General features: G+C 31.0%; 1 protein-coding gene across 1 annotated transcript in view; it reads right to left on the minus strand.

The window, feature by feature from the left end:
- TFPI (tissue factor pathway inhibitor) overlaps positions 1-24,938 on the minus strand; it is a 66,711-nt gene that overhangs the window by 5,611 nt on the left and 36,162 nt on the right. The window contains exons 3-6 of the mRNA XM_090281518.1: positions 21,523-21,720; positions 12,259-12,303; positions 9,574-9,750; positions 8,874-8,954 (exon numbers count right to left, since the gene is read on the minus strand). Coding sequence (XP_090137644.1) covers positions 8,874-8,954; positions 9,574-9,750; positions 12,259-12,303; positions 21,523-21,720 — 501 coding nt within the window. The remainder of the gene's footprint in view (positions 1-8,873; positions 8,955-9,573; positions 9,751-12,258; positions 12,304-21,522; positions 21,721-24,938) is intronic.

Raw genomic sequence — 24,938 nt, forward strand, 5'->3', positions numbered from 1 at the left:
TAAATACAAATTATCATTGCAAATTGTTCAAATAATACAAAAGCATAACAAATAAAAACATAAGTTCTTTTAATTTGATCCCTGTCCTTTAACTACTATGAATGGTTTGGTGTCTGTCTTTTCCCAAATTTTTTGCATATGCAGACATATATTACTAGACCATTATGTCTTATTATTATACTTGATTCTATTTGTTGGATACATTTTTACATTTGTTCATATGTATACCTTATTTTTAAATGTATGCACAGTATTTTATTTTATGAATTGACCAAGGTATACTTAATATAGTACAGTCCATTACTCATGTATATAGGTTATTTCTATCTTTTTCAATTCCAGACAGTGGTTCATGAACATACTTGTACATAGGTTCAGATATTTTTAGAGGAGATATTTCTAAAATTAGAATTGTGCAAAAGCTATATTCAATTTATTTTTTGGTAGATGCAGCTGGACTTTCCATTAAAAGTTTATGCATATTTATGTCTGTAGTGTTTAAAAGCTCCTAAACATTATTTTTAAAAATGTATACCTTACTGCAATGTATTTATTTACTATTCGTTGCTTTTTTACTCTTCTCATACCACAAAAGTAGAAGGGTACTATGTAGAACTAGTAACTGCTTATACCTCCTCAAATGTTCTACAAAATATAGAATTTAAGATGCCATTGATTTAAAAATGCACCATTATTTCAGTACTGCTTGTAAAGAAAGAAAAAACACCTAATTCCTCTATTACACACTATCATTTGTCAGCTTCATCATGATTTAAGCATGTTAGAATATGGAGAAATCTGCATCTTAGAATCAATAATATATGATTATTCATCATTTTGTGTCAACACACCACACTTAAACATATACATATATAAGCAGACCCAAATGGGAATGGAAGTAATATATGCTATCCATTAGGCTAAAGCTGAGAGAGAGTCCAATCAGTGAGAAGATGATTACCATAGAGAAGTTTTTAGCAGGTAGCAAGCTTAACATTTTACTAGGCTATGACTCTATAAAATAGATTATTTTATGCTGAGTTTATTCTATGTTGTTGGGGATCTTCCAGAAGCTATTATCAGTTTTGCATTTTCTTTACTTTGTGATGAGTTGGAAAAGAAAAATAGAAAAGAAATATTAAAAGAATATGTAAGCGTGTTGACAGCAATTGTTTCTATGTAATGGAAATGTGGCTGATTTTCTTCTATTTTTCTATTTTTTTCAAGTTGTATGCAATTATAATGTTCAAATTACACAATGAAACATATTAAATAATAAATATTAAATAATACTATATAGTAAAGATATTTGTGAATGATCCCAGTATCACATTATCATAAAGTGTCATGTGGTCATTAAGAAAATGCTGGAAATTGGAATGTTTCTTATTGGGAATGGAGAGTAACATACAGCCTATAAATTTATTATTTATATGAAATAAATCTTTACAGAGGAAAAACATGTATCTTCATTCATTAACAAGAAAAAAGTAGCATTAAATGGGTAGAAATTGACATTCCATGTAGAAGAGAAGAGAAGGCAAGCAGTGGAAAAATGTTTAATGTGGAAATTTTTCAGAAAAAATTATCTTATAATAAATTATACTCATAAATTATACTTTGCTGAGTGTGAAATGTAGAAGATAGGCTACCAAAGTATTTAAAACTAAAAAGTCTTAGGGAAATAGACTTTAAGGAACCTTGTCTGGACAGGGAAGCCTTTACATATGGAAAAATGGGTAGATATTTTACTGGGTTAAATTTCTTTGGCTAGATCAGTGATTTTTACCAGTGTGTCACAAAAATTTTTAAAACATGCATTATCTGACTATTTAGTCAGGGGCACTGACCTCTTTTCCCTTAGACTGTCCAAAAAATGACAATAGTCAACACAATAGCTGTCCAGTATGAATGCCCTGTCTTGAAACATAAATATATATGTAATATAATAAGAATTGTATCTTACTGGTTATGTTGCATACTAAGGTTGTGTTTGATTGGTTAATTCTTTGCACTAGAAATCCTTATATACAAATATAAGCACCTGATTTATTAAAAAGTCACCGTGGAGCAAAAAAGGTAGGTAAAAACTATTATTATTATTATTATTATTTTGGAAGCCAGTCAAATTATGCCTTTTTTGGTTAGATTTGCAAATGTTTTTGGTGTGCTGCAGAATTTTAATAATTAGTTTATGTGAGCCATGAGATGAAAAAGATTGAAAATTGCTGGTCTAGATACTGCCTAATTCATGGGTAAGTCCACAGTTTTCTTCAGGAATTTTTCTGTGTAAAGTCACAATGATACAGATGGACAATGGATATATGAAAAGATGCTCAAAGTCACTAACCATGAGAGAAATGTAAATTAAAACCACAATGAGATATCACCTCACACCAGTCAGAAAGGCCATCAGCTATAAAGCAACAAACAACAATTGTTGGCAAGGATATGGAGAAAAGGGAACCCTAGTGTATTGTGTGGGAATGCATATTGGTGAAACCACTGTAGAAAGCAGTATGGAGTTATCTCAAAAATTAAAAAATGAAACTGCCTGATGACTTAGCAATTCTACTTCTGGGAATATTCTTGAAGAAATCCAAAACACTAATCCAAAAGAATATATGCACCCCTATATTCACAGCAGTGTTATATACAATAGCCAAGGTTTGGAAGCAGACCAAGTGCCATCAGTAGATGAGTGAATAAAAAAGCTATGGTACTTTTACACAATGAAATGCTAATCATCTGTAAAATGAAGGAAATCTTACTTTTTGTGACAGCATGACTGGACCTGGAGAGTATTATGCTAAGTGAAATAAGCCAGTCAGAAAAAGACAAGTAGCATATGATTTTATGTATTTGTGGAATCTAAGGAATGAAATTAACAAACAAAATAGAAACAGACTCATAGATAGAAAGCAGGTGGACAGCTCTCAGGGTGGAGGGTGTTGAGGGGCTGAGTAAAAAAGGTGAGGGGATTAATAAAAAAACTCTCCCCCCCAGAAGTCCTCTCAGAGACACAGACAATAGTATAGTGATTATCGGAGGGGAAAGAAGTTGGGGCTGGTAGGAGAGAGTAAAGGGGCGATAAATGGTGACAGAAGGAGACTTGACATAGAATTGTGCATTTTAAACCCATATAATTTCATTAACCAATGTCATCCCAATTCATTCAAATAAAAATAAAGAAAAATTAAAAAAGACATTTATGTGTTGGAAGAAAGAAGAAAAAGAAAGAGAAAAACACAAAGAAAACGGTAAAATGACAAATTGTGGAACTTATAAGTATAATTTATTCTAATTGTCTTATAATAATTAGAAAAACTTCATGTCATATTTGCAAAATCAGGAACCTTATAAGATTTTAGTAGGTGAAAAATAATGATTTGTTAGGTCCTTGATCAGATTTTAAAGAAAGATGAGATTTTAAGCAAAGGAGATAAAGAAAAATATTAATTAAAAGAAGTATAAAGGTTAGAATATTCCTGGTTTGCTGGGGTACTTTGCAAATGCCAGGCTATTTGAAAAATAGAGTACATGGAAAGTACAGCGGGATACAAAGCTGAAAATTAAGAAGCTCCTTGAATATGACTATATTTTGGTTTTATGATGTAGACATTAATGAACTACTGAAAATACTGAAAGAAGAAAGATACTTGAAGCAATTCCTGATACCCAAAGCATACTCAACCAGGCATCTATAGGTTGAATCCAGTAGGAGACTTGCGATAGAGAACATAGGAGGACCCTAACTAAGGCAGTCACAGTGGGTAGTTAAATTGAACAGGAGAAAGATATCTAATCAAAATTAAGCAGACTGAATGTGGAAAGGGGAAGAGCTAGAGAGAAGATAATTCTACTTTTCTAGACTGGTTGACTTAGAAGATGGAATATTTTTCTAATTATTATGAAACATATTAAAATATAGTCATAAAAATTTAGTCATTTATAATTTTATCATGGCTTTCTTCCAGTGTGGCTTTACTTAAAAATCCCCCAAATGACAATGGAATTGTGAACTATGCCTATGGATTAGCCAGCATTTAGGCAAGCAGGTTCAAAATGTTAGATATAAGGATAAATTAAAGCCCACATTTTGAGAAGACTGAAACATTTAATTTTGACTTCATTGGAAGTATGATATTGTGACTCTGTCTTCCCATAACACTTGAGCAGGTGTTTGACTTAGCGTATATGACAGGCACTGAAGCCATCTCTGTGTCTATCTCCTTCCCCATTTCACAGGCATGCTTGTAAACACAAACCCAGCTTATTTATTTTTCTCAGGCGCCCAGTCCTCGTGACAGTTCCAGTCATGTAAGAGGCATACAATATTTGTTGAAGTGAACTGAAATTAAGAAGTATAACATCTCTACCTCAGGTTGGAAACACAGATTTGCAAGTTCTCTGATTTGAAATAAGATTCAAAGACACAAAACATTTATTGGTATTTTATAATTGTTTTAATTGCATTAGTTTTATGTTATTTTAATCATAATATTAAGTAATCAAATGAAGATGCTCTAAATCAAGGCTTTAATTGTATTAAAATTATCACTAATAAAATATGTATAAATAGTACCTCTGATTATTGTATTTTGTCCAATTATCAACCTCCATTAACACTACACTAATCATTAACAAATATTAATACATTTGAGCTCCTATTGCATGTAAATAGTGGATTAAACATTTTATATTTTTCATCACAATTCACAATCTTGACAAAACTTCTATGAGATATTGTCCACATATAATAAATGAAGAACCCGAGGCAGAGACTTGTGTGTTTTTTTTCAAGGCCACAGAGAAACTTGGCAAATAGCAGAACTGGAATTTAAACCCACATCTTTCTGCCCATAAAGCCAACCCTCTTAACCACTATGATATATCATCTGAAAACTAAGCAGAAAATAAAAACAACTAAGCAAACATACTTTAATTATTATCAGATAAAGTTGTCACAGCTTCCCCTTTATATTCAATTCCCCAATTTTTTGTTCTTTAAAACTTAGGTTCGGAATGTCTTAAGAGTGTCTTAGATGCTTCATACTCTCTGTTACATGCATGAAGTTGGAATTTATCAAGTTAGAACAGGAGAAATATATCTAATCAAAGTAGACCATCAGACAGGAAGGCTGGAAACAAGACTTGGGAGCAACAGTGCTGAGTCAAACAGTATTCAGAGAGCTCAAACATTTAAAGGCAAAAAATACTGGCTTGTCATGTTCACCGTGGACTGATTCTAGGAATAAAAGACCAAACTTCCTGGCTTTTATGCACTCTGTGATCATATTTGTATGGCCAGCCAGATCCATTTCATAGCATTAAGGTGTGACAGAAAACTAAAACCTCATTCTGTTGGGTCTCTAGGAAAGATAGAGTTGGGATGTTCCTAATGAAAGCATTTCATATCAATGCTTCTCAAATTCATTCCTGCGAAGATCATGCAGTATTCAAGAAGAAAAAAGGCAGTCATTTAATTACACCCAACATAAGAAGAACAGGTTTTTCTAACCTGCTTCTACTTCATTCCTAACTTCCTCTATAATAGTCAATACTGATTCATGTTATAATAGGGATTTTTTTGCAAGAAACATGTGCCATCAAATTAGTCTTATTAATTTATTAGTTTTTAGTTTATTCATTTGTAGGTAAGTTTTGATTTATAGCTGTGTAACATTCACAGGCATAAGAAGTTAATTCCTATTATTTTACTTGTTCATATAAAATTAATGCCATTCAAAATAACTTGGTTTACAAATTAGAAGTCTGTGATTGTTTTTTTTTTTAAAGGTGTCCGTATATTATTTAACTTTCAGAAACACTTCTCTAGAGAAATCTTATGACTGGGACGAAAATACATCCTTGTGAAAAACCAGACATGGTCCAGGAAGAAAGGGATTAGCTGAAGTATTCAGTGGTCACCTAGGGTGACTGGATTTTGATGGCAGCAATCTTGGCATTGAGGAAGGGCTATCTTTTTGTTTCTCACCAGCTCCTCTGACAGGAAGTAGGTCTGATAGATCCTCTCCACAGGTTTTTATCTATTTTTGGAAAGCCAGCTTGTCAGAAAATCAGCATGTGAAACACCAGATTCACCACATAGGCGTATTTAGATTATGAAGGAAGTTTTTATGCTTCTTGATCTGAGAACGCATTATGAAAAACAGAATATTCTTTGGGACTGTGGAAGTGGGCTGTTGATGAAAAGGGGCTTTTCAGAAGCATGGACAGTGTTAGTGGCTAAGTGTGGGATGCAGCTAACTGTATACACAGGGGTGGGACAAAAGCAGGCTCACAGTTTTGAGTACATGAAACACTGAGTTTATTATTTATTAATTATCCTATTATTTACTATTGACCTACTTTTGCCCACCCTTGCATATTATATTTATTATATATTATATATAATATATCTGCATTATATATTTGATCTCTGTGATTATCTACCTATCCATCCATCCCTATCTGTCTATGTAATGTCCATGCCACCTGGTTTTCCTGAGTCAGTATTAGGTCATGTTTTTTTGTTTATTTGTTTGTTTGTTTGTTGTTTTGGTATATCATGTCCCAACACATATATGATTTTAAGAAATGAAGTGTATAAATGACTCATGGACACGGACAACGGGGAGGGATATGATTACGGGAGAAGGGGTGGGCTGGGTGGGGGAGAGAAATGGGGGGAAATGGGACAACTGTAATTGAAAACCAAAAATAAAAAATTAAAAAAAAAAAAAGAAATGAAAGACTTAAAAACACTATTATACATACTAATTTTTTTACAAAATTTTACAAAGTCAATTTTCTGTCAATACATATATGTTTAAAATAAATAACTTCTTTTAGCATCCCTCTTTGATTTTCATTAGCATCCCAGTTTGGATTACATATGATTGCTGAGGTAACCTACACACAAAGTATTGATGGTCTGAACAAAACAAGTAAGGCAGTGGAATATAATGACTGCTAGAAAAGGGAAGTGATTAAAGCTTACCATGTCCTCTTCTGGAATAATTGAGAAAATGGTGACAGAACTCTGAGAGTTTGAAAAGCGATAAAAATATTCTACAAATAAGTTTCTTTTGTCGTTGAAGCCCTGTGTTTCTTCTGCATGCCAATATTCTCAACTCAAATAATTTGCTCTCACTAGTGCACAGGTACATGCTTACAAAATATTTTGTAAAAATCTCTTTAAGAAAGATTAAAGTTCAATCTTTGAGATCACCTAGTAGCTAATTAATACTGCAATATGGAAATAAAAGGAGAAAATGAAACCTCAATTGTGCTTAATATGTATTCAACTATCTTGACTGTAGGGGGCTCACTGGAAAAATTATTTTCTCAAACTCATTTGCAATATTAAGGACATTAAGAATAAATAGCAATGGAAAAAATTACCAAACCATTTTCTAGTAACATTGAACAGAACTTTAAAATATTTTTCTAGTATCATTATGGAAAAACATTAAAATTATATTTATGTATATCTCAATAACAGTAACACAATCTAGCTATATTATTGGAATATTCATGTGCTCTAAATATTATTACTTAATGTAAATAACTTTATTTTTTATTTAATCTTTATTATATATTTCCCATCACCATTTAGTCCCCTTATACCCCTCTCCCCTAGCAATCACCACACTGTTGAATTTTAAATGGATGATTTACTATTTGTATTGTGGGTCACGTTACTATTCCTGTAAACTGAATCAAAACCTTAAATAATTTTACATCATTTCAAAAAAAACTTAATATCCACAGAGAACCTTTCACATTTACTAAAACTTGGAATAATAAAGCTTTACACAAACAGAACTGAATTTTATTAAATTTTAATAGAACATTAATATAATTGAAAACAGTGACAGATGTAATTTTTTTTTTTGAGATGGAATATCAAAAATGTCTTTATAGACCTCAGCAGAGCCCTTTGATGGATGCAGAAGGAATAATCTAGCTGTTGTAAGGGTGGGGCAGGATGGCCTTTCTCCACTCTGACTCTTGGATGGGAGAGAGAAGGGATCATATAGGTCTTAGATAACAAAGAGGGACAGCTGCATTCCCACTTTCTGCATCTTGGATGGGGCAGACAAGGGATTATGCAGGTTTTAGGAAGAGTAGAAACAGAGCTCTACTGAGCACAGAAAATAGTTCTGCAGAAGCCCAAAAGAAAATTTTCTTCAAAGTGACATAACCTTCAGGGATAGTTATTCAACAAATTGCTAATCTGCTCTGGGACTGACACCAGAGACCTTGCCAAATGCCATACTCAATTTAAGAACACTTTAGACTGCCTTTGAGGCACTGCTGCCATTATGATTTAACATCAGACATTGAGACTAATAATTTATGGAAATATTTTATAAATTAAATTTGCCCTAGTTAAATATCATATGATATGTAGTCAAAAGCCTATTACAATGCATACTTAAAAGTAGATTAGAAAAATTATTAGCTTTATGAGATTAAGTATCTTAAACATTTTTTTGAAGATTTTATTTATTTATTTTTAGGGAGAGGGGAAGGGAGGGAGAGAGGGAGAGAAACATCAATGTGTGGTTGCCTCTTGCGTGTCTCCAGCTAGGGATCTGGTCCACAACCCAAGCACGTGCCCTGACTGGGAATTGAACTGGTGACCCTTTGGTTCACAGGCCGGCACTCAATCCACTGAGCAACACCAGCCAGGGCTTAAATGTCCTACACATTTTGAACCTCAGCTTTTCAACACACCAGAAAAAAAGAACAAACAAAAAAAACTAATCAAGTATAATTTTTTAAAATCACAGTAATATGTATTCTACTTTCATTGTAAACATGACATGTTTATTGGCAGTAGTTAAAAATAATGAAATTCTTACCAAAATATCCAAGAATCTTGGTAGACTGGGGTGTCGGAGAGCCATTTTGAGCAGGAACAATCTGGGTGCTATCATCATTCACTGAAAATACACAGCCAATTAAAATATGAGACACTGTCACAAACTCATAAACAAAAGCAAAATATAGCAGTTGTGGTAAGAAAAGTAAGTTTCCAGACATTTTATTCACATGGCTATCTTAAATTAGTGTACAGTGGATCTTTAAAATATATATATATATGTAAGATAATATTGCCATGAGTAGCTTTGTGGTTCCTGGTAAAAAATTTTTTTAAAAAGTATAACATTTAATGTTTAAGTCAATCTTCCAATAAATTTTATGGTCACATAAAACTACTTGATTTTAGGTGGAAGTTTCAAAAAAACTATTTGTCTTCAGTTTTCATAAACTTAAGGATTTCAGCAGTCCTACTCTTGTGCTTTAATGACAATCCAGTATTCTCAGGAAAGAAAATTAAATAATGTAACTTAAAAAATACAATGTTGGATTTATGGAAAAAATTTTCCCTGCAGTTAGATTTCTTAAATACCTGTGTTTAAAATATTTTTTTAACATGACTAATTTATATCAGATTTGTACAGCTAAAATAAAAGCTAAGTAAAGTTGAACATCCTGTAACATACCTTTTTTTTTTTAATGCCTATAAATGAAGTAAAATGGAAGGAGAAATGAACTTACATGCATCTTCACAGGTATTTTTGCATTCTTCCAATGATTCAAAGTTGTTTAGGTTGCCAAAGCACCCACCATATATGAAACTTTCACACTTCCTTGATTGATTGTTATAGAAATACCTAGTGAAATAGGCTCGACAGATTCCAACATCTTCTTCCAAAAAGCAGAAATCTAGCTCTTCTAGAAATTATAAAATATCAGAAAGCAATATCCTTTTTTATCAGAAATTTAATTATGTTAATTAAATTTATAAAAAAACTAGTTATGTTGAAGTTACTTAAGGAATAAATACGAACAATTAAAAATAAGGTAAAATATTTAAAAACTGTACCATATTAAAATTATTATATTTACTGTGACATTTAGAATAAGGAAGATGCCACTACTATCCCACATTGCTGCTATTTGAATTTCAAATCCTAAATTTTTCATAGTAAATTAATAGGACATTAACTATCAACTGTTTCATGATTTGAGAGAATAGAAGATATTAAGTTATTTTTACCCTAGGATTGGAAGTATAAAATATAATGGCAAAAGTTTAATTTAATATTTTTATTAAGTTTATTTGTATCAACACAGAAAAAATCTATAAGTATTTCATATTTTTTTAGGTATGAGGTCCCATTAGGGAAAAAATGTAGCATGTTGCTTAAATAAGAAATTTCAATTAAAAAATTGGAAAAGCTTTGTAGGGTATGGAGCTTTTCATGGCTATTCTTAGAAGTTCCTGAATTCTTATGCTGAAATTAATATCTGTATTAGGTATGATATCCTCCGCCTCTGTTTCCTATTTTTCCTCTTCCAGTCACTGGAATGGCTCCAACAGTGCAAAGGCAGAAAGGAAATAGATGCTCAGGGATCGCAGAGGCTTCTGAAAAAGCCTAATACTCGTTCTTTGTTAGTGCTCCAAACCGGGCTAAACACAGCTGTCACAGAAGTTGTGCCTCTGTGACCCACTTAATAAGCTTTGTCTGCAAGCTTACTCTGTAAATAAGAGAACTGAACTTATTTTTTTAACTGTTATGATATCAAGAAATATTGAGCTTAGAATTTTCAGTGCAAAGCTTCAATTTCTCCATTCCCTGCCCCCTGCAATTATATAGTACCATATTGGCAAAAATGAACTGCAGTATCCTTTTAAATCTTTTCTTTACATTATTTTTTACCACATTTTTTCCATTAACATTTATCCCACCTATTCCTTTCTCCACCTCCACCCATCCCTCCTCCCCCCTACAATCACCACATTGTTGTCCAGCTGTCTGGTCTATGTAAGGAGGCAAAACTCATAAGTGTTTTACTATTAAAAGTGTGGCTTTAATCATGCTAATGACTTCTGCAAGTTTCAAATCTGCAGAAAAACCAATATCTTATGAAAAATTGTGTTCTTAAATAAGATATCCTCTTTTAATGTGGTGTAAAATATCTATTTTTCTATAATCTCTTAAAGTTGCAATTGGAAAGTTATTTTATTATTTATTGACTCGTGTCTCAAGATGAACATTACTATTATTTCCATAGTAATAATTTGTAATAGTTAAGTTTAATAGTTAAGTTATGTGGGACAAGAAAAAATGCAATTCTTTAATTTGTATAATACCATTTTTGTAAGACAAAATTACATTTGATTAGTATCATTTTGATTTGCTTTGGTCATAGTATATACTTTTTATGAAATTTTAAATTATCTTAAAAGATATAAGAACTCTGTGTTCAACAAAAAAGAGCAGTAAAAATATTGCATCTAAACAACAGAAAGTAATGACAAATTTTGCTCAGAAATATAATAAAAAAATTCTACTTTTGGAATTGGTTTTATTTACATGAGACCCTGTTCTAGGACATGAACATATTTTAGGACAAAGTCAGAAGTGCACGCATAAAATATTTTTGCTTAGGCCTACATTTTTAAATACTTCTGGTTACAAATCAAGAAATCTATGCCCCATATTTCTCAGATAGATAAAGTGACATTCTATTGAATCTGCATACACAATCCTTGCTCTAAATTGATGTTCAATTAAAAGATACTAATATAGAATGCATACTTTTACATTCTACACCAACTTTTACAAGGCACGTGATTTTTCACTCTTAAATTTTGTTTGAGGCTACATATTTAACAATTGTCTTAAACTAAACTTTCAAGTCATGCCTCGCAATTCTCAGATATATAAAGTAACATTCATATTAAACCTGTATACAAATACTAAATAATATTGACAAAAGCAATTATTTGTTGTTAAATATCTTCACTTACCTTTGCTTATGACTGTTGACAATTCAGAGACACATCCATTCAGGGTAATATTGGATGAAATTTGCTAGTGCCACACAATGCTGAGCTTATCAAGGGATTAGAGATCTTAGAGCTAAAGTGAAACTAGTAATATCTAAGTCACTATTTGGCAAATGTTAAAATAGTGTGTGTGGCTCGCCCTGGATTGTGATTGATCTAATCCTAAATACCATGCTGCATTAGAATAAGAGTAAATACAGTGTTCAAGCCTTCCTTACTCAAAACTATGTATGTTATTTATAATTTTTCATTATATCTACTAAAATAAAACACCATATCAAAGATCACATAGATTTATAATGCAGCTCATATCAGAGAAACGTAAGAATTGAATTTGTAAGTGCCTTAAATAAATTATACTAATGAGCATAAAAATGAATATTCACCTTTTTTCAATGCTGTCTTGCCCTTTCCACTCTTCTTCGGATTATCTACAGGAAAAACAACATATGTTTATCAGTTATCACAATTTATAAAATAATGTTATGAGTTTCAATTTAACAAAGTAGGATGATATTTCCATTATCATTATAATTATTCTTACACAGAATGTTAATACTTTTTTTGTCTAAATATTAAATTATTTTGGTTATTGTAACCATGAATCCATCTCATTTTATAATAATGCCTCAAAATCTATGCTAAAAGGTCTAATACTTTTACAAAAAAATAAAAATTCACAGTGAACTATTCAAAATATCTGTGATTACAATAGTTTTTTATAAAACCATGTGAAATATGATATTAGCTCAAACAGCCTACTTTGCATGTCAAAACAGATAACGTTTCTAGAGAATTAGGAGTAGAGGCAGAAAGAAGCAGAGTTCTCTCTTTCTGATTAATTCCCCTGCCTCATTTTCTCAACCCAATTACAAATTTTATTGTTATTTCCAAGTATGGAGGAGAAATGAAGCAAAGGTATCTAGGGCATATTTTTGGGTTTAAACTTATAGGCTTAATGGAATTACTCCTCCCAAGAACTAGAATGCTACTTATATATGATCCATTATATTTCAAGTGTGGATTCTAAGTTTTAATTTAAATGATAGATAATGAAATTCAAATTAATATCTGAAGGTTTATTTTTTCATGTAAGCATTAGAAAAGCTGAATGATACCTGTTTTGTTGTATAATCGTTTGTTTTATAAAATAAAACTTTGACCAAGGCAGCTTATAATTGAGAGAGACAGAGAGACAGTGAGACAGAAATGAGTTGGGTTATATGGCCTTTTCAGCCAATGATCAGTCGAGTTATTCTTCGAAATATAAAATATTTATGAAAGTGAAGAAATGGGGCCTACCTCCTTTTTGAGTTTTACTGTGTTTTATTCTATAATCTTGTTTGAAAGTTTTTCTAATTGCATTTTAAATGCTAAAGAAACATGATGTACATTTTTTTTTTTTTTGCATTTAAAATAACCAACACCAAATAATGGTTTCTAATTAGATAGTGGGTTGCCAAGAAAAGCTTACATTAAAGTATTTTAATGTAAAACTAATATGTTATAGTTTTAATTTATGAGGGCAAGAAAGTAATATATACATATAAACAGTATATAAAACTAAAGTGCTAAATAATAATTTTCATTTGGTTTTATCTACTGATAGCCACAAGATGGGAAGACAATAATGCTTCGTTTCAGTGTTCACACTTTTGAAAAAGATAACTATTTTGTTTGTTTCTGGTTTCATTTCAAGTAAGATTAATTCAGATAGTATATATGTAAACTAATTTAAATAATGTATTTTTGCATATTAGAATTACCAATGATTGACTTTGAGGATTCTGATATTAACAACCATTGACACCCTATTTAATTAAATTTTATGCCAGTTGCAGACTGAAAGAGTAGAGAATGTTTACAGCAAATTATCCAAGTTATCATATTTTCCTAACTTACATAGAATATAACATTTAGTAATGATGTCTCAAGAAGCAATGATAATATGTTTTACTAATTTCCATTTTAGTAACTTGAGCTCCACCTTATATAAATTCACATTTTAAATATGTAATTATGAATATTTAATTGCAATTAATATAAAACAAATTAATGCACAAATATCTGATAAATTTTAGTAATTATCCTCCCCATTCTTTCTTCACCCTTTTTTTTCTTTTTATTGGGAGAGGGTAACATTTAATGTTAACTTTCAGTGTTTTTCATTGTCCAAGTTAGACTAGAATAATTTAAGCAGGTAAAAAATTGACTCTTGTGGAAAGAAGTGGAAAGAAGATCATTATTAATAAACAGGTATTCACAATTCTAAACAAATAAAACATGAAAGAACAAAATTTAAAATATAAGGAAAATCGAAAGTGTATTTACACGCTGTTTAATTCCCCATGAAAAAAATTCTGGTGTAAATCTCCACAAAAAGCCACAAGGCACAATTATACCAACCAATAAAACAGTAATTAATAGCAACAGCATACTTTCTAGATCTTTTAAAGATGTTTTAGAAATTGATGTGCCATGAATTTAAATGTAACATTTTTAAGCTTACTGTAGAGAATGTTTGGCTAGAAAGCAAAGTGGGAATTGGATCTTTTTCATCTAATTCTTTAATTTCTCATACTATATTATAGTTTTTTTTCATAAAAGGATAATAAAAGATCAGTTTGTTGTTTGTTAGGCTACAGGAAAAAAAAACAATTAAACCAAAAGAACCACAATTTGAAAACCATTTTGAAGCCATTTTGCAAACTTAAAAAACAACTTATTAACCCTATTACCATCCTTTACTATTTAATACATTGGTAAATTCACCAAACAAAATTACAAATATTTGGAAACAATTAATAAATAATTTTAGATACAAAAGGACAGCTGAGTGCATATATATATATATATATATATATATATGTAGATATATACATATATATCAAACTAAGCACATTTAAAGTTTCTATTCACTAAAATATTTCACCTGCCTTTATTCTCAGGCATGGTCGTTAACAAGCTATAGTTCTCATTGGTCTTCCCAAATAAAGCAAAACTTCAGCTTCCAAGCCTTAATATATAAGATATAAATCATGTTTTTATTTTATGTTCCCTACACCCATACTATCTTCTCTTTAGGAAAAACAGTTGGAGGGGATATGAATTTCTATAATGACAATCTATATCATTCTGTCTAGAGTTTAGCCCAAATAATTAATACATACAATAAACAAAAACTAACCAAAATTTCTCAAAATAATCACATATCCATGATTAACTTTAAAATATTTAAGTTCTCAGTATAGAGAGGATCACTTTTGGGAGAACCACTGGCTGCTTCCATAATATTCATGCCTTATAATGCCAACTAAGCAGCACTTTTAAACAGATGAATAAAAATCTAAACTAATACTAGCATGATGAAAAAGTACTTAATCTAATAGAGACAGTAGCAAGCATGGCAAGATAAAATGACAACAGGTAGGTGTTCTTTTCTGATGTTTCCAAGTCCTTTCAGGGATATGGTCACATTATTTACATGTGAGTATCCTTCTTTTGACCAAGTATTATAAATATTAGTGTAAATAACATGAATGATTTTGTTCTGTGATTATCTCATCCTCCATATGCACATAAAGAAATTGAGTGTCAGAGAGCAACAAATAACCATAAAGATCAAAACAAAACAATGCTTTTTATCATTTATTATTTTTCTTTGTTTTTCTGATTATAAAATGTCTATTTTCATAGAAAAATCAGTTAACTATGGTTGTGTGATCTATTTCTAGACCTCTTTATTCTGCTTTATTATTTTCAATTTATCCTCATACCCATATCATTCTGCTCAACTTTACAGCTGTAACAGAACCCTTAAAATCAACTAGTGTTAAAATCTCCAAATTTACTCTTTTATTTAGAATTGTTTTAGCAATTCTAGGTCCTTTTATTGCATATCAATTTAGAGCTGTCTTACTAATTAATATAAAAACAAATGCTTAGTGAAATTTGATTGAGGTAGAATTTCCATATCCATTTGGGGGAGAATTTACATCTTAACCCAATTACTCTTTCAATATGTTAATATTTTATGTCTCTTTATTAAAGTCTTCTCTATTTGCAAATAATTTTTAGCAGTGTTTTACAGATTTTATTGTAAATGTTTTGCACTTAATTTTAATTTATCCCAAAGAATTTCATATTCCATTATTTTAAATGGAATTGACTTTTAAAAATATTTTATTTTCTACTGTTCATTTCTAGCATATATAATATGCATATATTATATATAAAATTATATATATAATATATATAATATACACAATATTTATGTCATTTTATCCAGCAAGATTTCTAAATTCACCTTCAAGTTCTTAAAATTTTTCATGTATATGATTGGGCATTCTCTGAATAAAAAATGTTATACCTCATGATTTCCAAGACATGTGTACCTATTTTTCTTCTTTTCTTCTTTTTTGCCTTAAAGCACTGGCTCTACACCTCTATAAGGTGTAAAAAAAGTGATGAATGAATATCATTTATTTCATTCCCAATCTTAAAAGAAAAGCATTTATCCCTTCATTATTATATATGAAATTGACAAGTGATTTTTGATAGATACCCTTTATCAGGTTGAGGATAGTTTTGTTATAAATTGCTGTTAAATTTTGTTAGTAGTTTTTTCTATCTTTTGATAAGTATATATGTTTCTCCTTCTTTAATTAGTTAAGTAGCAATTAAATTTTGAATATTTACTCCACACTTCGTCATAGTGTATTATCTGTTTATATTGTCCTTCATTTGATTTGCTATTATTTTAAGATTTTTTGTGTGACTATATTTATGTGGAAAATTGAGTCTGTGGTTTTCTTCTTTGAATTGTCTTTACATAGTGTGAGATTTATGTAATGCTACGTCATGTCATAAATTAAAAGGGGTTCTCTCTTTTTCAATTTTCTGAAAGAGTATGTGTTGGATTTGTGTTATTACTACCTTAAACATTTTACAGACTTTACCAATAAAGTCATCTAGTCCTGCAGTTTTCTTTGTTGGAAATATTTTTATTAACAAATTTAACTTATTTAATATAGAGAGGGCTATTCAGATATTCTACTTTTTTCTTGTTATAGATTGGATAATATTTGGCTTACAAGGATTTGTTGTTTTATTCAAGTTGTTAAATATATTGGCACCAATTTGTTAACAATATTCTCTCTTTTTTTAATAATTTATTTTTTTATTTGTTTATTTATTTACTTATTTTTATAGAGAAGGGAAAGGAGAAAGAGGGAGAGAAACATCACTGTGTGGTTGCCTCTCACTTGCGCCCCCAGCTGGGAATCTGGCATGCAACCTAGTCATGTGCCCTGACTGGGAATCGAACCAGAGACACTTGACTCGCAGGCCGATGCTCAATCCACTGAGCCACAGCAGCCAGGAATAATATTCTCTTTTTATCTTATTAATGTTTGTAGGATCATACCTATGATTTTATCCTGATAGCGATCATTTCTGTTCTCCTTTTTTTCTTTCTCTAATTTTATCTGTCATATATCTATCTACCTAGAGCTTTATTACTTCTGTTGATTCAGAATGTACATCACTCAACTCACATTTTTCCATCTTCCATTTATTTAAGGTTATATATATTTTTTCTTATTGATATTAATTTAACTTCCTTTTTGTTAAAGAAATACTGTGTGGTTATAATATTTTTCAATTTTCTTAAGAAAATTTGGTCCTGCATAAGGTCTGTTGTGAATGTTTCATGTACACCCAAAAAGAAGGTATATATCCTGATATGTGGGGGTAAGTGTTATATAAATGTCAATTATGTGAAGTTGATGGACATTGTTCAAGCCTTCTGCATGCATACCAATTATCATTTACTTGTTCTATTAATTACTAAAAAGTATGTGTTGAAATAGCCAACTTAAACTGAAGAATTATCCAACTCTTCTTCCACTTCTGTCAATGTTTTCTTAGAAAAAATTTAGGTTTTGTAATTGAGGCATATACTTAAGTCTTTGAGGATTATTAAGACTTTTTGATTGATTAGTTTGCTTTCTTATGAAATGCATTTTCTTCCTTCTGGGAATATTTCTTGTCTTACAGTCTACTTGTCTAATCGTTCTTATGATTATTGCTTGTGTATCATACCTTTTCTCATCCCTTCACTTTTAACATTTCAGTAGACATGCCTAGCTATTTGTTTTTTAATTTTCATCTGTTCTTTGTTCCAGTTTCCCTCTTCCCCTATCTCCTCTAGGACTGAGTATCTTAATGACAATTTCACATTCACTATTGGCCTATTTACTGTATCTCCTTGTTAGTTTTTTTTTTTTTTTTTTTAGTGGTGTTCTAGTGCTAATAACATACACCTTTAATCCATGACAGCCTAGCTGCAAGTAATTAATACCACTTTCACCTAGAGTATCCAGAACCTTATACCTCCTATTTCCCCCCTACTTTCTTGTCTACTTTAGTTTTAAATCCTTTCATATGACTTACAGTGCAAGTCTGCTAGCAATACATTTTCTCAGGTATTTCTGATCTGAAATAGTGTTCATTCCATTTTAAGAGCATTTTAAATAGATCTAGAATTAGTAATTGTCACTTTATTTTTTCCTTCAGCTCTTTACAATAAGATGTTCCATTTTCTTCTCTTGTGAATTATTTCAGGGTAGAAAATTTGTGATCCTTTTGATCTTTGCTCAGTTATACCTAATGCATCTTTTAAAATAGATCCTTTAAAGATTTATTTTTTATCTCTGATTTTCAGCAATTTGATTATTATATTCATTTGTGTGGTTTTCCTTTTCTTTTGGTTTACTTTTTTAAAAACTTGTTAAAGTTCTTGGTTGTATAAATTGGTTTTCCTCAAATGAGTGTGAGGTTTTGCCATTTTGTCACATATTTCTTGTTCCCCCACTTCCACAACACCAGTTATACATTTTTTAGGATCTTGATATTGTGTCATGTGTGACTGGGCTATATTCTTTTTTGTCTGCTTGTTTATTTTAGGTTTTTCTTCCCGATCATTCTTCATTTTGAACACTTCCAATTGCTTTGTTCTTAAGTTTCCTGAGCTTTTCTTGTTTACTTTGCTCTAAGTACATCTGGTTAATTACTTATTTTATATATTGTATTTTTCAGGTATATAATTCCCATTTACTTCTGTTATATATTTCAGTTTTTTATTATGTTCATGTTTTCTTTAAATCCTTTAGCATATTTATAATGGCTATTTTAAAATTTTTATCTACTTATTTCATCACCTCTATCATTTCCATGCTTGTTTGAATTGAGTAAGTTTTCTCCCAGTTGTGGATCACGATTTGCTTCTTTTGAATGTTTAATATTTAAGGGAGATTGTGCCTATTTTTAATATCATGCTGTTGGCTACTGGATTTTATTGTCTTCTTTTAAAGAATGTTGCAGTGCCTTTTGGCAGGTAGTTAAGCTGCTTGTGGAGCAGCTGGATCTTTTAAGGTTTACTTTAAGTTCTGTGACGTCAAGTCTGAAGTAGCCTTTTAGGTCTAATTTAGTCCTAGTCCTGAATTAAATAATGAATTTCTCTCAGTCATGTGAGTGCTCTGGGAATTGGTTTACTTACAAATCCCTGAAAATTATTTTCTCAAACTTACAGAATTTCACTACTGGCATGCAGTTTTATTATTCAGTGACAAACTCAAAGAAATTGCTATCCAGATTTTTATTATTTTTGTCTCCATAAGACCATCCTCTCCCACATATTGTTCCTAAAGCCCCAGTATCTAAGCCTCCCAATCTCCAATCCCACATCCTCCATCAGGGAGACCACCATGCTGTGCTTAGGTTTCTCTCCCTTAACTGTGGTTGAGCCATGCCAGCATGCAGAAATTTGGGGAGATTAGAGGACTCACCTCATATGTTTTCCTTTTCTCAGATATCTAAACCCTACACTACCTTTGGATCAATGTCTGCAAACAGTTGCTTCATATATTCTGTGTCCACTCTTCTTGTTATTTATATCTGGTGAAAGAGTTCAATTTTAGTTGCTCATTGCTGAAAGTGAAATTTTCTCCTTAGGTAATTTTTAAAAAAGCATAGCTATATTTTTCTATATGCCAGCTATAATCTTAACAGTAGATTACTATACAAAACACTCTCATATTCAAACAATAATATCAGATAGTTTCTGGAGAGATAATGGGAAGAAGGGAGCATGAGACATATTTATATACGGGGCAGTAATGATGTTTTAGGTTGATTTCAAAAGAAAAAGGTAACTTTTGCACAATGCTGAATTAAAGTATTTATAAATTATAAAAGAGAAACAGATATGTATCTCAGGGAAGAGACAAGTTGATGCAAATAAGTAGGCTGCTAAATGGAAAAGTGATTATTACAAAGAACGAGGCAACTAGGACACTTGGCATGTGCTAAAACATGAGTTACTCAACTCAACACAAAAGGATACTTATCATTTGGGATACAAACCTAAAGGCACTACCAAAGACCACTGACCTGTGGAATCTATGTTAGTAACATTTCTAGCACATCTATGGTGACGAAACAGTGAAATAAGTGCTCTGAGGTCAAACACATTTATTCACATCAATTCTTTTCTGTCAACTCTGGAACATATATCAAAGCATCTCATAGAGTCAGAGGAGAGCTCTCTCTTTTCACCTCATTGAGATTTTCCCACAAGTCAGGAGAGAACCATGATGTCAAGACTGTTTTGAGAATGCTGTTTCTGAAACCATTATCTGAGTGAGAATGCAGAGCTGCCTGCTTTGCAAAAAACAAGACACCTAGTGTTAGTTACTAAATAACTATACCATCTCTGTAGTACCTCACTTCAGTGTAACTAGCTCTAAGAAAATGCTATGGGGAAACCTGGGGTTAGAAACTGGAGAAATAAAGACCACTCAGATTCTTTCATCTTTCAAGGAATTCACAATTCAGAAGAATAAAACTGAAATAAGAACATTAAAAATTTTGACCAGTAATTATTTGGAATTTATGTCAATGAAAAGAGACAAAACTACATACAATATTGCAATATGTAAAATCTGCAAAAAAAAAAAAAGTTGTTTTAATGGGATTAAAGCAAAATAAAGTATTTGATAACTACAATATAATATACATTTAAACCTTATAACAATAAAAATATGAAAAATGGGGTTCAGTAAAGTCTACATGGATCAGTAAGGATGGTATTTATTTTCTACAGTATTCCAAGGTCCAGAGAGAATGACTTAACTTTATACATGCATTTCTGTTCTCTAATGAAGATCAAAATTTTCTAATTAGTAGCTAGTGAGAACCTCAGGTTCCCTATCTTGACAAGGGACAGCTATGAGATCATTGTATTAATAAAGTCCAAGTCAGGATGACTAACAATGTCTTTCTTGCCTGCTCATAGCTGCTGAATTACAAGCACTTCATTACAGATATAAAAACCTGGTCTGTCAACCCAAACATTTTTCTTCCATTTTTAGTATGAAAAAGCATATAGGACAATAAATGGGGTTTAATATAGTTTACAATGATGGATAAAAATAATAAATAAAAAACAATAGTGAACATGAATGTTGAAAATATGAAAAAATGTGAAAGACTCCTTGAAATTTTAACATGGTTTAAACTTCTTTTTTCTGAAATTATCAAATATATGATTAGATCTAATATCCCTGGGATATGTTTCCCCAGAAACTTACCTCTTGTACATTTTTCTTTGCACTCTTCAAGACTTTCAAATCTATTCTCATTTCCTTCACATCCCCCATATAAAAATTCTTCACAGTGTCGAGTGAAAATATTGAAAAAAAATCTCTTCAGCATTGCTTTGCATGGGCCTTTATCCACTTTATAAGCACAATATGAGTGTACAGGTTTCAGTGGTGGCAACTCAGCATCTACAAAGTAAAAAATAAAAGCTATAACATAATCTTTTATTAACATGGTAGTAATGTTCTTTGCTTCCTTTTCATTTCCTTTTTAATACATCCCAACTTTAAGGAAAAGTACAATAAACTAGGCTGAAATAAGAAACCATAAAAATATATTTATACTTATCAAAAAAAGTGGATAAAAGTTCATAAATTCACCAAATGAGACAGGTCTTATCAACTACTAAATTTTAATAATTTATTAAAGGAAAGCGTAGAATAATTTTTCCCGACTCCTGTCATTGCTTACACCTGTACCAGTTGACTGACATAGAACTAAGTAGTAATTATAAAGTAACTGATGTGTTAACATTCAAAATAAGTATACTTCTTTTTAAATTCAGCCATATTTAAGGGCAGTTGTTGATAGACAATTATTTGAGATGCCCTCCCTAATCCAAAAGTGTGTCACTTTTTACACATATATACAAAAAAACAACTCTTTAAAAGCTACAGTGTATTTATATTAATATATATGTATATATCATGCTGTATTAATATTCCTTAATTATGAAAATGTAGATGTTTGATTTATCTCATGGTAACTTCTTTTTACTTATCATAATTCTTTGTCTAACAACATTGAAAACACTTAATACTTTTTATGTTTTAAAATATGAGGCAATTCTTTTGACTTTAAGTTATACTTTTATTTCCTAAATATTCAGCCTCTTAATTTTAGTCACAGAAGAATTTCCTATATTGGGGAGGACTGATTTGCACATACAGAAGACTAAACATTTTAAATTTTATTTTTATCAAGTCTAATAATAGCAGAAGCCTCATTTTAAAGCACTGTATTTGTTTATAAAATCTACCAGTAAGATAGACACTGAAAATTGTGATTGGTACAAAATGACTTAAATCAACTTGCCCTTTAGGGGGCAGCAGTATTCTATTAAAATAAAACTAAGCATAAATATTCCCAAAAGTGTTTCAATGCACTATAAAATAATCTACTTTGAAAAAAAAATGAATGCATGTAACTTTAATGTTTTTACATAAAATATTTTAAAACATTATATTAAAGATGTTTGTGAATGTATGATCATCTAGAAGGAAAATCAGTTTTAAATTTCCTATAGTTTTAAAACTGTGAATTTTTGAAAAAGAAAATATGTATATCATAAAAGTTGGATTAGATATTTTATTAAATCTGTTCTAACCTTCATACTTTTGTCCTAATAATTTTGAATTAGTGTCAAATATTAGCCATATTTGTTATGTTAAAACTATTAAAAAATAACAAATATTATTTTTAATTTTCTATGAGTCATAAAGTGATAAGTATGCTTTGCAGTCTTGGAGTGGCTAAAATATAGCTTTAGATACATAAACTGGGAATATTGTGCTGTTTTATTCACTTGACAGTTTGTATAAACATATTCGCCGCTTTTAAATTTTTTGTCTGAGTATAATTTATAAGATACCATATGACCCTTTTGATTTAATTTTTAACTAAGTTGACTATTCTTTTAAATTAAACAGAACCAACAAAAATTATAGAACAGTAAACTTTCAGACCTAAATTTTAATAAGGAAGATAATATATAACAGTTTTATTATAACATATAGACTTTTTACCTACAAAACACCAAACCTAAGTTGCCATATATATTCAGAAAAACTATTTCTTATAAGTCAATTTATATGAGGTTCTTTCTCATTGACAATCCCTCTACTTTTTACTCTTAATATATTTGATAGTCCTTACCATCATGCCAAACCCTTTATTTTACATTTTCTGTCTTAAAGATATACTCACCCCAAGTACAATCTGTTATTTAGTAGTTTTGCCATCAGGTGGCGGCAGTGCACCACAAAAGTGAAACAGTAAAGCATAGTTGTATCAATGCTTATACTACTAATAATGACAGCTAATGTTTACTGAGTGATTACTGTGCTTCAGACATTTTATAATTTTGTCATTTAATTATCACAACAATCTTATGAATTAGGTATTATTATCTCCATTTTACAGATTATAAAATAGCACTGCAGAAATTAATTGCTCGATTCACGCCGTAAGTGATGACTTTTAAATTTCCCCATGTAGTTTCACAGCCCACATCTCAGACATTCTTAATAACTGAGTGATACTGTCACAGATCTGTGTGACCGAGATTCATAAAATGGCACTTTGATAAAGCAAATTCATTTTATAGAAACTAAAAAAGCTTTCAGTCATGAAAGTAGGTGCTGATTTTACAGTAAGAATTGTTCTATCAATTATTAATTATCCATCTTTACATCCCTCTGTATGTTTCTTACATGAATCCTAAATTTTTCACAGTGAGAGTATGACCCACAGGTGAAAACAGTGACCTTGTGTGGGGAAGTGGACACAGTACTATGTCATTCCACTCAGAAGGGCTGGAAGTCTGTCTCATTTTTATTTCTTACTTCGGATAAAACTTTTGAAAGTCAACAACCTTGTGTTTCTCCTGTGTCAGACATTGTGCTGTCTCGACAGATAAGAGAGCAGCAAGCATTTTAGGTGGCAGCAGTCCTCTCTTTATGGTCATGCAGACGCTAAAGATTCATTCATATAAATATTCAAGAAGTTCAGGGTGCTGTGCAAGTGTATAATGAGATACTTCAGCTTGTCTAAAGGGGTCAGCGATAAGTTCCCTGAGACACTGAGATGAAGACAGTGTTGACAGTGACAAGGACTGACCTAAGGTGGTGAAACTAGAAAACACATAGAGGGCAATGTCACAGGAATTTAATGTGATGCAGCGAAATAAATACACATATGGTTTATATTCAACCATTTTTGTAATTGAGTTCTTGTATTTTAAGTCTCACCATCTGAGGATTACACTCTTACTCTCCCCTCTTCCTGTCCTGGAATGTTAAGTGGAAGGCTCATGACAACATTTGGGGACATGCAGTGCTTGTGACTGTTAGAATCCTCATTCTCCTGGAACTTGTTTGGGAACCTAGAGCTGAAGGCAACTCATTAGTAGGTGTTTCTGTTCTCCCTGACTAAAAGCTTTCATTTTTCTGGAAAGGAAGAACATAAACATGTACTCCTTGTTTTCTCTGTGTCTGAAAATGCATCAGATGTTTTCTGCAATTGATATAACAACCACAATAAGACAGTTAATTAAATCACTTATTTATAAATTAGGACACTGGAGTCAGGGAGTTTACATAGCTCATCTGATTTTGCAAAGCTACTG

This window comes from Furipterus horrens, unplaced genomic scaffold (genome assembly GCF_987537825.1).
Source record: "Furipterus horrens unplaced genomic scaffold, mFurHor1.1.pri manual_scaffold_1, whole genome shotgun sequence".
In the NCBI taxonomy this organism is placed as follows: domain Eukaryota; kingdom Metazoa; phylum Chordata; class Mammalia; order Chiroptera; family Furipteridae; genus Furipterus; species Furipterus horrens.